The sequence below is a fragment of the Tubulanus polymorphus genome, chromosome 12, assembly GCF_964204645.1.
Source record: "Tubulanus polymorphus chromosome 12, tnTubPoly1.2, whole genome shotgun sequence".
NCBI lineage: Eukaryota > Metazoa > Nemertea > Palaeonemertea > Tubulaniformes > Tubulanidae > Tubulanus > Tubulanus polymorphus.
Window position 1 is genome coordinate 3,998,600 of NC_134036.1, and position 15,057 is coordinate 4,013,656.

The window sequence follows — 15,057 nt, forward strand, 5'->3', positions numbered from 1 at the left end:
GTAAAATGGTTTATTAACGAAAGATTATGCCATCAATTCTCATTTCTTTTCCTTATTGTTCTTTCTTTTTCCTTTCGCATTTTTACCGCGGTGCTCGCGACGGCGGCCAAGCTACTTTGATTCGCTTATTGCTAAAAATTGTAAATTTATCATTCGTTTGTTTTCTATACATCTCTGAACGTATCCCTAGACATGCCCTCCGTGAAATACATTTGAACTTGGAACTTGAATTGTCACAGTGAAGTATGAATAACGTTTTTTAGCAACTGACGTTTCGTCCTCGTGTGATATTGTTATTTTGTAGCCAAATCGGATTGCAGCAAACCGAAATCGTTTGGTTGTATGCGTGAATGTCGCTGCGACGGTAATACAATCTGCGACTATCTGAACGGTACGTGCTCAACCGGTTGTTCGCCGAATTACATCGGGCACAGCTGCGAACAAGGTTAGTTTTATTACTCACTCCTATTATGTAGGCCTAGTTGAAAACGAAATTCTATTATCAGAGTGTCAGGTTTTCCATTTTTTCTTCGTTAACAGGTTCCCTACAATTCTTTTTGCTTTTAAAGGTGCTCAAAGCTCCTTTCACTTGCGCAAAATGCACGAAACTCTTATTAAACTCTTTCAATTTAGGAGAAATAGGAGAAATAGGAAATTAAAAATGTTTGTCTATTTTGTAATTGTCGAGTAGACGTCTATCGATACAACAGTTGGGGCTGGGATTTTTTTAACCAAATTATGCGGTTAACGAGAAACCGAGTTTAGTGTCACGGATACTTAGGAGGAGTCTACTGTATTTGGGATGTGAAAGTGACGCTTCCTCGAAATTTGAAATCTTCTCCTATATAAAAAACTCCCTGAAAACTCCTTAAATCCAGGAATGACCGATCTGTAGGGACCGTGCATCAAATTGTCTAACTTCATTCGAAGAAGGAATGCTTACTGTAATAGTTATTGCGTGTCGGTATTTAGTTCAAGATTACTGCGTTATAGTGATAGTGATAGCTAGATATTTCTATCGCACCCTTTTAACTGTGATACAATTTTCAACAGTGCTTTCCATTAAATCGGTATTATTACCCCCAGCACAAAATTCTAACTTTATCAGTTATCTCTCCATGGGCCGGAGAAGTAGCATAACAGCTGCTAAGCGCCCAGGAGTCATCTCTAAGGCACCCATTTACTCCTGGGTGGAAAGAAGCAATGAGGATGTCGCCAGCTCGTTTGTAGTATGACTTAAGCACGAGAATAGTTTCGTCTGCGAAAATAATGGCAGAAGTTGTGAGAAATTTCATCCGAGTGGTTTTTAATGTATCGCTGGCTTTTGTGCGTAATTGCTATTCTCAGAAACTTTCGACCTGAGCCAGAAACACTGTTCCTGATTTTCCTAATTCACTTTCTCAAGTTTGGCAGCCCTGTGCTATACCCGCTATGTCAGTGTAGCAGAGTTCCCTTGTCAAAAGAGTTATTTCAACTACGCATCATAGTAACGTGCGTGTTCCGATTTGCTTCGTATTCCAGAATTCAAATGGACTTCGCCGTCGACTCCGACGACTACCAGCACCAAGAACAGTATCACTATCAACTGGCCGGCTTATTCCGGTTCCGTCGTCGATTCCGGACGCGGTAACATCACGGTGTACTACGATGTCTGGTACATTGTAGGATGGAAGAAAGCTGATGGCAGTTTACCCTGGGTTCACGCCGGCGTCACTGGTCAAACTCAAAAACAGATCAAGGGATTGACGCAGAATACCAACTACACCGTGGCCGTGTACCTCCACAAATACCAGGGTGATTCCATGGTGTCAAAATCGGGTCTACTAGTGAAATTGGTATCGAATGCAAAAACAGAATGTGGAGGTAAGTTCCGGAAACTAAAGCAATCGCCGATTCTACTTATGGCAGGCGAGGATCCGCCAGGTTCGCAGTTAGTTTACTCGGTCTTGCGCGTTCGATTTCTTCTACATTTCTATCAGAAAAACCGAATTGACTTTTCTCTCGATTAAATCAATCATTGATTAAAACTGTAACGATCACTGAGTAGAACAATTTTTGTATATTCGGTGGGGCCTTTGACGATATACGGATTCGGGAGCCTAGAAATGCAGTTTAAAGTCAATTGAAAATGAACTAATTTTGACAACGCAAGGATTAGGATTTTATTTCCCTCCAACCATTTCTATGGTACATGGAGGGAGACTTATACAAAGTATACAATATTTACAATTCACATAAAATATAAACTTGTCGTAATAAAATATCACAAAGTTATAAACAACATACTCTATTTACGACCTAATGATTGGAGAGAGTGAGTGCTCGTCACACCATCTGGCGGGACAGCCGGTGGTGCAGCTCCCTATTACAACCGCCGAGTAGAAAAGACGAATCCTTCATACGAGACTCGCGTTCGCACATTGATAGTGAATGGATATCCCCAGTATCCCTGGTTATATATCATACTGCGCTCGCGTTATGATATTTTGATTCGCCGTGAGCCTCTGCAAATCCAGCGATAAAAATTAAATCGAAGGTGAATAAGAAATAATGAACCAATTTTCGACTAAACGTTAATCGTCTGTTCGTCTGACCATCCTGGAGTTGGTGGCGGCGGTGTTTGACCGTTATCCCGAATAAAAAACTATCCGAAATTCGAAGGACCTAAAATGTTTTTGACAGTTTTCGCACATTTCTACGGAAATACTGCACGGCTATTGTCAATGATTTATTATCGATTCTTTTGATCGAAATAGAGCCTGCGAAAGGACCGACCGGTTTGGAGTTAAAATCCACTCGGCTTCAGGATGATGGTAGACCTTTGTCGCAGGACACCAAGGCCAAGGCAGAAGTATCGTGGCAAGTAAGTATCGATTTAGGGGCGGATCCAAGTGCGGACTTGGACAGGAGCGCAAAAAATGAAAAGGGCATTGTACTGAAAATGGGCAAGTTAAGTTTCCACGCAGCCAAAACAAGGGTCTGGAAAAATTTGAAATTCCAATGCATTTTCAGAGGGCGTTGGAAGTTCAAATCTAGTGAATGACGTTTTTTATGATACCATGTTTTTGGCGAAATTGAGGTAAATTTTGCGTGTCAAAATGGGCAATTGGCCGCGGCGGCAATAAAAAAGCTTCCAACGCGCTTGATTTTCATACACACAATTTCTAGAAACTCGAGGGACAATAGCGAGAATTTAAGCTAAATCTTGCGCCGCGGACTGCTGTCTTGTTAGTTGCCGGTGGGAAACGTGCCCTGAAAAATATCGCCACTGTATCTTCAAGATGGCGCGAAGTAAAATGAGTTTTGAATGTTGGGGAATTCGGTATTCGATTAGCGCGTTCGATTGGGCCTTCGATATTCTTCGAATTGGGTATCGGACGGTTAGTCTTCATGCAGATATAGTCTGTTATGGACTGTCTGTTGACGACTATTTCAACTCGATAATTCACGGATAGATTTCGAGTCGTCGTCTTGTTGATAAGCCCGACTCGGTAAATCTACGCACTGAATCGCGAGAGACGAGTAAGATATAAATCCCACAATTACGAGATCGAAAAAGTTTTTAAAATATCGACTACTGTTAAAATTTGTCATGAACCCGCCCGAATGTTCGGTTTCACACTCTTTCGGTTTCATTCCCCTTGAAAATGGTTTTTAGTATGGGACCGAAAATTCGCGTTCTTAATAAATTTTGATTGTTTCGATATCCTAAAAACTTTATCGATCTCGTGATTGTGGGATTTATATTTTTGTTGATAAGCTTGTCAATTCTATCCTCATTTCCGCAATTTATATTTCCGAAGCGGATTGATGGTGATTCGAGGTGTGCGTATGTTTTTAAATTCGAATTTCGCGTTATAGGGTTTGACGGCTGATGAATTACAGTGCAAAGCAGACAGCGCTTGGTTTCAAGTCGAATACAAGAAGAAAGACGAAGAGACATGGGCGAAACTCAATGCCGGGACTGGTATCACATCAGCGACAATCACCGAGCTGACTCCTCATACTCGGTATATCATAAGAGTAGGAGTCAGGAATAAATCCGGTGCCACCTATAAGTACAGCGACGAATTTGAGATAACAACAGCTACCGGAGGTTCGTTCATTCAATTACTTAATATCGCTATTCTTCCAATTCTAATCGGCACGTTTTCAAAAACAAACCGGATCTTCCGCGCTTCGTGTGTGTCCGCGGAACTTCTGAACCCCATACCGCTAAACACCGAGCCGTAGACATCAGCGCACTTTCAAACGAAACAGATCGTCCACACTTCACGTATGCTTCGAATGATAGAGTTTTAACTGAAAATGAACTACAAAAAATAAATTACGAACACCAGACATTGGATATTTTATCAGCGCATTTTCAAAAACTTGCCCGCGCTTCACATGTGTTCAGAGCTGCACCTGAGACATTTTTAATTGAAAGCGAACTACAAACATTAGACATTCAATTAGCGCACGTTTTCAAAAACTGATCGTCCACACTTCGCACGTGTTCAGTGCTTCACCTGCACCATTTCTGATTGAAAATGAACTACGAACATCAGACATTAGACATTTTACCAGCATACTTTCAAAAACTGGTGAAAACCCACACCCCAGAGCTACATGTACGTTTGATCAATCGTTCGATGATTGCATTTCACACCGCTTCCAATTTGATCGGCGCATTCTCGAAAAAAAAACGGATTCCCTGAAGGCATCCAGCGCCCGCACGAATCAACCTACGCGCGCAGAAAAACTTATTCGATCGATGAAACCATTGTTACGGTTCCGACTTACGGAATTGATGAATCGAAAAAAGATTCTTCAGTTGTCTGGTTTTATGCGTACGTATTGGATATATGATGATTTGTATGTTTTATTTGTTTATAGTTCCAGGTCGGGTACGCGATTTGAAAACTGCAGGGGAGTCGGATACTAGTTTAACAGTAAACTGGTCTCCACCAACGACATTAAACGGGGAGATTTCCAAGTACAAAGTTTCGTATAGACAACTCAAGTATCAAGCGTGTTCTGAGACGGTCACGGATCAGTTTCACCAAAAATCTGAAACATCACAGCTTACCAAGACTAAAATAACCGGTTTAAATCCGTTTAGCGAATACGAGATCACTGTTCAGCCGTTCACTTCAGCTAGTACTGGATCGGAGGAAAATAAAAAATATATCACAGAATCGACTGAACCAGCTGGTAGGTGATAGTGTCAGGAGACGCCAGATCGATTCGAAGTATCGTTGTAGCGAGATTTTCGAAAACATTCAAATTCTTTAAGGGAGCATCTCAAAATTTTGATAGTTACTTCAATTAGATTAACTCGCGGAAGGGGGTGGGGGTTGGAGGCCTCCCGCGGATTCATCACGACTGCCGAACTATCGATTCATTGCGGTGCGGGTATAAATGGTGTGTATTCAGTTTAAGATTATTTATGAGTTCGCGGGCTAATTTCTTGCTAATTTTCGAGAAATTAACCCAGAATACCGTGGAACCGGGTTCAGAGACAAATTAAACCCGAAAAACTTTGGAACTGGATCCATAGTCAAATTAAACCCACACAACTGTGGAACTGGATCCAGAGTCAAATTAAACCCACACAACTGTGGAACTGGATCCAGTGGCAATAAAACCCAAAAAACTGAAACTGGGTCCAGAATCAAATTAAACCTATGGAACTGGGTTTTAAGTCGGGTTAAGCCCTCACTTACTGTAAATCAGGGCCCAGAATCGAATCGAACCCATAGAACTGGGTCTAGAGTCAAAGTAAACTCACACAAGTGTGGAACTGGATCCATAGATAGATTAAACCCACACAACTGTGGAACTGGATCCATAGATAGATTAAACCCGCACAACTGTGGAACTGGATCTAGAGTCAAATTAAATCTACGCAACTGTGGAACTGGATCCAGAGATGAATTAAAAATCCATACTTCGAATGAGGATCATTTAGAAATCAGATTGAAGTTTCGCGTGACCGTGTTGATCGTTTTCTACGGTTATGCGGTTTTCGAATTTGACTCTGTCGTCTATCGTTACAGCTCCTGTGGGTACACCTGCGAAGGCTACTGTTACAACACCAAAACAGACTACAGCTACTGTCAGGTTTCCGCGGTTCACTTGTAAGAATATGAATGGAGAATTCACTGGTTTCAGCTATGAAGTTGGGAAGAGATCTGATCATACTATAGTTGACAACAAAACTGTGGCTCATCGGTACTGGTCATCATCTACAATAACTGATTTGACGCCTTACACCGAATATTATCACACAATAACTGATTTGACGCCTTACACCGAGTATTATCTCAAATACAAATGGAGGAATTCTAAAGGCGAAAGTGAATTTTCTCTACCGACAATATTCACTACCGATGAATCAGGTTAGTTCGTCATCTTTTACTTTGAAAACCCTCCGCTGCTCATACCGCTTACGTATAGAATTAGCAATCCCTAATCATAGAGTATTTCAATCGCGCTCTATTTTTTCTGTGGTTATGATAATAATAATAATAATAATAATAATAATAATAATAATAATAATAATAATAATAATAATAATAATAATAATAATAATAATAATAATAATAATAATAATAATAATAATAATAATAATAATAATAATAATAATAATAATAATAATAATAATAATGATAATCTTTATTAACATTGAAATCATAACATAATATAACATTCAGTTTTATACACAATTGGATAGATATATAAATATGTTATAAAAGTTATAATATCGATGAAGGAGCCCGAGAAGCGAAATGCTTTTAAAAAGGGTCACCTCAACACTTTGTTACAATCACACAATCACATACACAATCACATTCATACAAAAGAAAAATCAATAATGTAATAAATGGCGAATAATTAGCTAAATCATATAGTTGGAGATTGTGGTATTTTTGAATTTATATTTGAGTTCACGCAGAGATTTGATTTGATTTGATTTGAACACTTTATTTTTCAAATATAATTTACAGCATAGTGTACAAAGCATAATACAAAATACAGTAAATTAGACCTGGAGGGGCCTGTAGAAACTAAGGAATAGTTTGTATAAAACAGGTCCCTCAAAAGAGAAAAGAAAAAAAGAGAAATGCAATAAAGAAAATAATATGCTCACAGTCAACCCTTAACACACAAAATGCAATCAAAGTAAACTATGATAACAGCTTGATTAAGATATAATCATTTAATAAGCCAGTTATTTTCTGAAATATTCCAAAAACAATAATTTTAGTTCGAATAACTGTATGATAAAATCAAGCACAAAGTTGCTTTCTATAATTTCTTAGGAACAGTTTAGAATTTTCCATGTTTTTTAGATTTTCACTGATGTTATTCCAAAGTAAAGGGCCGGATACTTTTACTGAAAATTTTCTTCTTAGACTATTGAAAGAAAGTGTTTGTAAATCTTGACGTCGCCGAGTATTGTGACTGTGGATTTGAAAATTTTGGTTCCAATAATTTTCGAATGATTTCGGTAATTCGGAGTGGACAGATCTGTAGATAAAAGTACCTAGCTGAAGTTTATTAATATCTTTGAGCTTGAGGATATTAAAAGCTTTGAATAAAGGGTCAGTGTGCGCCAAATAATAGGAATTAGAAATTAGCCTGATAGCTCTTTTTTGCAATACAATTAATGGCTGAAGTTTATTTTCAAAATTTCGTCCCCAAACTAAGTTACAATACTGGAGGTAAGGATCAATAAGCGACAAATAAAGGGTACGAAGAGAACTCACTGGCAGCTTATGTCTTACTCTATTTATTATACCAATGCTTCGAGAAACTTTTTTTTCAACTGATTTTATTTGATCGTCCCAGGTTAAATTTCTGTCAATAAAAACTCCAAGAAAATTTGTGACATTGACTTGTTTGATCTCTATATTGTTAATTGATATTCTCAAGTTATGTTTCAATAGTTTACCGAACACCATAAATGACGTCTTCTTTACATTTAATGACAGCTTGTTTGTTTGAAACCAGGTATACAATTTTGATAATTCAATGTTTACTGTACGTACTAATCTGTCTAAATTAATGTCACTATAAAAGGCATTTGTGTCATCGGCAAACAATATAAGTTTTAACACATTAGAAAATTTAATACAGTCGTTTACATATAATAAAAAAAGCAAGGGACCTAAAATTGAGCCTTGGGGTACTCCAGTTTTAACGGTACATAACGAGGATTTATAATTTTGAATTTGAACAAATTGTTTTCTATTCTTCAAATAGTCTTCAAACCAGTTGTTAGAGATGCCTCTTATTCCATAAAAACATAATTTTCTTAATAAGATTTCGTGATCAACGGTGTCAAAGGCTTTTGATAAATCTAAGAATACCCCAATAGTTGATTTGTTTTCTTCTAAATTTTGTGAAATTTCATCAGTTATCAATGTTAAGGCCATGGCAGTTGAATGGTTCTTTCGAAAGCCGAACTGGTTTGGTTGAATGATATGAAACTTGTTACAATATTCGGTTAATCGATTATACACTATCTTTTCGAGAATTTTAGAAAAGCAAGGCAGTACGGATATCGGTCTGTAATTATCAAAAGAGTCATTATTGCCAGCTTTATAGAGTGGACGTATTCGCGCTACCTTCAGTTCAGCCGGCACTATACCGGAATTTAAGCTACAGTTAAATATATGAGTTAGCGGGTATTTTACAGAATCAATTATTTTCTTAACTACTTTTACAGAGAAACCATCAGCACCAGCGCCTTTGCTGGGTGAGAAATCATTTACAATCTGACTGATTTCATCAGGGTGGGTCGGGAAAAAGAAAAAGTTTTCATTTACTGGATCTGTCAGATATTCACTGAAGTGGACACCTGTATCTGGTATTTGATTGGCTAGGTTGCTACCAATATTTACAAAGAAAGAATTAAATTCATTAGCGATATTTTCATAGCCGTTTACAACGATACCGTTCCTTTTGAAAGAGCAAGGTAATCTACACCGATCATTAGAAGATTTTCCAATTAGACTGTTTAAGATATTCCATGATTTTTTCATGTCGGATTTGGCTGCAAGTAATTTAGTCTCATAATACTTTTTCTCGGCATATTTAAGTGTACGAGACAAGGTACGTTTGTAATTCAAATAATTTTTCAAATGTGATCTATTACGCAAAGATTTTCTGTACAAGCGATTTTTGTGTTTAATACATTTCAATAATCCAGATGATAACCACGGTTTATGTAATTTATTTTCGTTTATTTTACGGGGAGTTGAAAAAGGAAAACATTCATTATATAATTCCATGAATTTAGTGTTAAATGCGCTGTATGAGAATTGCGGGTCTGCATTACTATAGATATCCGACCAATCAGTGGCCAGAAGAGCTCTATTGAATTTTGAAATGTTACGTTCACAATAGTTTCTGTTCGAAGTCACCTCTTGGTCAATTTTGGGCTCAACGTGATTACAGACAGTAAAAATAGGAAAATGATCCGAAATATCGGTACAAATAATACCCGTACTAAACACATGGCGAATATCGTTACAAAAAATATTATCTATAAGCGTCGAGGATGTGGGAGTGATTCTTGTGGGTTTATCAACTAATGGAATGAACCCAAATGAAGTCATATTTTCTAAATAGTTATCAGTTGGTCTGTGGGCGTTAACTTGTAGTAAATCGATATTGAAATCGCCCATAAGATAGCATACTTTGTCTTCTCTATTAAGTTTCACTAAAAGTGGAATTAATTCATTATTAAAGCCATTTATGCTTTGTCCGGGTGGTCGATAGATCAGACCAATTAATTTATTTTTTTCTTTTTCAAGAATCAATTCAATAAATAGACATTCAAAAGTATTTCTATCCTCGGATAGATCTGGTCTAAGTTTCACATTAAAACTTTCTTTGAAAAATAGGGCCAAACCTCCTCCCTGACAATTTTTTCTACACTTAAAAACACTTTTCATACCTGGGAGATTATACAGCCTGCCATTATCATGAAGTTCGCTAGTCCAGGTTTCGGTTAACCCGAAAATAGAAAAGTCAGTTTTTAAATTGCTCAAAAAATATGAAAATGTATCAAAATTTCTGTTACAACTACGAATGTTTAAAGCACAGATTGAAAAATGTTGCTTTTCAAACTCTACAGTAGAGTTTACATCAAAGTATTGACATTTGTTATTATTAAAGATGTCGATGATGAATAAGTATAGGGTAGATAATACTCGTTAATAGGTAGCATTATTAGACTGATGTTATCGGTAGATCATCCGGGACTGAAATTCTGTCCTTTTTGGCCATGTGAACAGTTGGGCTAATATCGGATGATGATGTCTGACTTCTGGTTCGTTTTTTATTCTGATCCGGTGTTAATGCACGAAGAAAGACTTGTGTAAGTTCTTTGGCACCATCGATTCCAATATGGATTCCTGACCTATCAGTTGAATCAAATAACGACTGGTTAACTGAAAAATTTGGTTGGAATACCAAATCATTGTCTATATAGTTCAAATGATTTTCACTGTCACATAGCTTTCGAAGATAGTTATTGATCTTTGAGGAAGTGTCATTGTAGGTTAGCGCGGTCTTACTTTTTCCTTTACGCGGTAGTATACTAGATACATTAATTTGAGCGCTGGGAAATGTATTTCGAAGGATATTTATCATTTTTGACATATCCAGGATTGTTTGGTCATGATCGTCTTTGTTTCGAGTCATGTCGTTGGTCCCTAGATGGCAGATTATCGATTTTATTTTCGCATTTTCAATGGACGGGTCCACTTTCTGGAGAAGTTTATTTACATCATGGGCCGTTGCACCCGAAACGCTGCACACGTGAACGCTTTCCGGAATATCTGTAAACATCAGGCGAGAGCAGTTCGAGTCACCCATAATAATATGTTTCGGGGGCACAATTGTCGAGCTAGCGGTGCGGCTCTCTGCAGGTGACATGTCAGTGACGGTAGACTGAGTATGAGTAGGAGTTTTAACTGTGGAATGTGATTTGTCCTCACATGATTGATGATCAGTTATGTCGTCGTCAAAATTTAGTCTTTTTTCCAACCCCTGTAATATCGGACATTCTGATTTTTTATGCCCTTCCTTACGGCAGTAGAAACATAAAACGCCAGATGGACAATTGGCTGCTAGATGGTCTGGAGATTTACATTTAAAACAGAGTTTGCGAGTACGCAAGAGACAACGATAATACTGGTGATCCGTTTCACCGCAATACACACACTGCGTTTTATTATTATCGCAGTAAAGTCGGACTTCAAATCTTCCAAATTTTGAATTAACTGGAATTATACTTTTCACTTTAAGCAATTTAGCATAAATAGAGCCATTCAAAATATCGGTGTCTTTTATTTTCCCTCTTCTGATACTCCCATTTATTACCTCACCGTATGTCGATAATTGGGAGGCAATGAACGCATCTGATAATTCAACTGGTGCATCTTTAATTGTAACGTTCGTAACATCTTGTACATCGTCAGCTTTATCAACTTTTAACGTGCGGTCTCTTATGTTCGGTGGATTTTTTATGAAATCCTCAACTGCACTCGTGTCCTTGAACGTAATTCTACACTCACCAGTTTTTGTGATTTGAATCGCACGCACTCGAACTGATTTAGATCCCAGGGCTGATAGGATATCACTTTCCGTAATCCTTCCACCATAACAAACGACCGTGAGAGGTCTTTTTAGATCCATGTTCAAACTTGCGGCTAACTGAGAATTGAGGTAAAATCCAAAAAACCATATCAGTGACGGAGAAGCGACTCCAACACCGCCGCCATTTTGAATTTGGTTCATTTAGAAATGTGTAAACTGTTGGGAAGGTTTTGCCAAAGACTAGGTATTGAACGTCGAAATGAGTTATGAAATACATTTTTTCGGTGATAGGAAATTCGTGGAAAATTACGTTGTCGCGTATTATAGCAATGATTTGATGAATGGTTTCGTATGAGCGTAATAAGCCTTTTTACAGTTTCCAGGCGCCATTTTTTTGGGTACCCGCCGGGTCCGCATTGTTGAATTTTTTGTCCCTATTTTTCTCGGGTTTAATTTTTTTATTTCGTTCATATCTCTGGATTTGATTAAGATAGAAACAAAGTAAAAATATCGATGAACTCGGCTGATAATAAACTTTTTTATGATATCACTCATTTATAAAGTTAATGCAACAATGTGCGCTGGTGAAGTTATAAACATTGATATCGTCTTCCCGATAATTCAACTTGAATTATTGCTCATCTCATTCAAAAGTTCGTAATTCTTACAAATATTAATCTACATTTTTGAAATTTTCAGGATCAATAGCCATCTATATGTGGTCTTATATACCTTTTACCGTTTTCAATTATCTTTATTAGTTTTTAAGTAATTGCGAGTCAAACTTCCAAAACACGTTTTCTAGAGTATCATGTGTGCATATTTATATCAAGAAATTTGCCAATTTAACCGGTCCTACATTGTTAAAATCAAAATTTTCAGTAACTATGGAAACAAGGGCACCTAGTTATTTGAAAAAAATGGTAAATAGAGATATATTTCTAGTAACACAGGGACAGACTACGGGTTTGGAGGGTCGGTAGTCCGGACCCCTGCTCCTTCCCATTAAGATTACCATCTTTGTCAAGACAGTGATCGCATAAAACTTACAAATCTAACACTCATCCTCTTGCAAATTAAATTGTTTTGGATGTATTTGTTTCAACACCGAGGGGCACCCTACTCACAGCCTTAAACCACGGAAAATGTCCTTATTTTTGGACCCCTCTCCCAATCATCTAAGATAGTCAAAAAAGTCGAAATAAGTCTTAGTGTCAGGCATTTAAGTTTCATTGATCTCCCGTCTATATTATATCGTTTCACAGTATATTGCATCAATGAAATATGGCCGTTGGCTGGTGATTCTGGAGCCAGTTGCTCAAAAGTTAACCATCAGAAATACCATGGTGTAATGGCGAGCACTCGGTCCTCGGTTAAATACCGGTACCCGATTTACATTTTTGAATTTTCAGCAGCAGCTCCACACAAATGGAGGCAGCCACGGCCGTGTCAAACTTGACGCTTGCAAACCGTTGGATCGGCTTTGCTTTTTTGAGAATGTTCGATGTTCGATCTTTATTACTGATCGTGACAAGAGCTGGAAGGTGTTTCAAATTGAATTTGAATATATTTGGCTTAGTCGATTGTGTTGGAAAGATTGGAACTTTGGAATATATTAGTAAGGAACATAACTTTCGTTTACTTTCTGTCAAAATTGATCTCGTGTGTTTGATAGTTGTTTTGAGATTTGGCACGAATTCCAAGTCAGTTTTGATCACACAAGGTCTGTATTAGCCCACTTCACGTGAGTAGCCATGCAAATTTGCGACGGCAATGCGACGCAGCATTGAGACTGTGGTCCTCATACATGTGCCACATAATGTCTGACTTTCACATTTGCAATCGTATACCCGTACGTGCAGTTTTGGAATCGAATGAAACACGTTGGACAAAATGATCTGTTGTGAACCTAGGTAGCTGGTTAAAGCAACACCTGGGTTATTTTGTTTATTTTGACAAATCCTAGAGAATATATATCTTTAATAACCATTTTTCAAAAACCTAGGTGCCCTTATTTCCATGGTTACTTAATAAATTGATTTTCAACAAAGTAGGGACCGGTGAAATTGTGAAATTTCCTGATATAAAGATGCACCCAGGGGACCCGGGAAAACGTGTTTTGGAAGTTTGACTCGCAATTACTTAAAAACTAATAAAGATAATTGAAAACGGTAAAAGGTATATAAGACCACATATAGATGGCTATTGGTCCTGAAAATTTCAAAAATGTAGATTAATATTTGTAAGAATTACGAACTTTTGAATGGGATGAGCAATAATTCAAGTTGAATTATCGGGAAGACGATATCAATGTTTATAACTTCACCAGCGCACATTGTTGCATTAACTTTATAAATGAGTGATATCATGAAAAAGTTTATTATCAGCCGAGTTCATCGATATTTTTACTTTGTTTCTATCTTAATCAAATCCAGAGATATGAACGAAATAAAAAAATTAAACCGGAGAAAAATAGGGACAAAAAATTCAACAATGCGGACCCGGCGGGTACCCAAAAAAATGGCGCCTGGAAACTGTAAAAAGGCTTATTAATCTTGGACTTCACGCATACGATGACTATGATGTATCGCTCGTTTATCGGGGCGCCGATATATCGTGGGTCGTTTCGTGCGATGAATGTGGCGGGACCCGCGTGCCGTTACCACCGGATTTCGCGCCTCTTTGTCTAAATCCTGGATCCGGCCCTGAAAAAAAGTATCGTATCGTGCGAATATTTACACGAGAGACTTTTTGTCGAGAGTCGAATGAACGATAAAACCGCAACAGAATCACGTTTTTTTAAAAAAAGGTTCATCCTTGAAAAATAATTTCATAATATTGTTATTTATATAGCGCAGGTATCCTATAACCGGAGTCAGTTCAAAATGCGCTCCAAATTTGGTATTATCACCCCCAGCCTATAGTTCTATTCAATGTATCAGTCATCTCTCCCCGGGGAGAAGTGATATCCAAGCAGCTGCTATAGGTGCCCGGGTGTCATCTATCAGACTAAGTTCCTCATCTACTCCTGGGTGGAGAGAGGCAATGAGGATAAGTGTCTTGCCCGAGGACGCTACCGTAATGTTCGGGGTTCGAGACCTGGCTTACCACAGTCGAACGCTCTGACCACTGCCTACACCGCGCGCACAAAAAGACAGCTGAAAAATATAATATTCCAGTGCGACCGATTTCAGAATTGAATGTATTGAATCAATGTATTATTATGTACACTTTGTTTATTTCCGCTGTGGGGCTTGTATGCGCTTCTTTACATAGTTGATTGAATACATTATACCTGAATTGTGTTTCGGTTGCGATTCCGTTGTGGCTTTATTTGCACGATGCTGGGAATCTAGAAACCACTGGAGTCATTATTGCGAACTTGAAAGATGATACTGGGAATCTGGAAACTACTGTAATATGTGAACATAAACATGATACTGGTAATCTAGAAACTACTGT

General features: G+C 37.8%; 1 protein-coding gene across 1 annotated transcript in view; it reads left to right on the forward strand.

Annotated features, from left to right (window-relative positions):
• The first annotated feature begins 333 nt into the window (after window positions 1-333).
• Window positions 334-15,057, forward strand: part of LOC141914103 (receptor-type tyrosine-protein phosphatase T-like) — a 31,545-nt gene continuing 16,821 nt past the window's right edge. Inside the window, exons 1-6 of the mRNA XM_074805377.1 lie at window positions 334-445; window positions 1,522-1,863; window positions 2,757-2,863; window positions 3,862-4,096; window positions 4,879-5,196; window positions 6,042-6,383. Coding sequence (XP_074661478.1) covers window positions 343-445; window positions 1,522-1,863; window positions 2,757-2,863; window positions 3,862-4,096; window positions 4,879-5,196; window positions 6,042-6,383 — 1,447 coding nt within the window. The 5' untranslated portion in view covers window positions 334-342. The remainder of the gene's footprint in view (window positions 446-1,521; window positions 1,864-2,756; window positions 2,864-3,861; window positions 4,097-4,878; window positions 5,197-6,041; window positions 6,384-15,057) is intronic.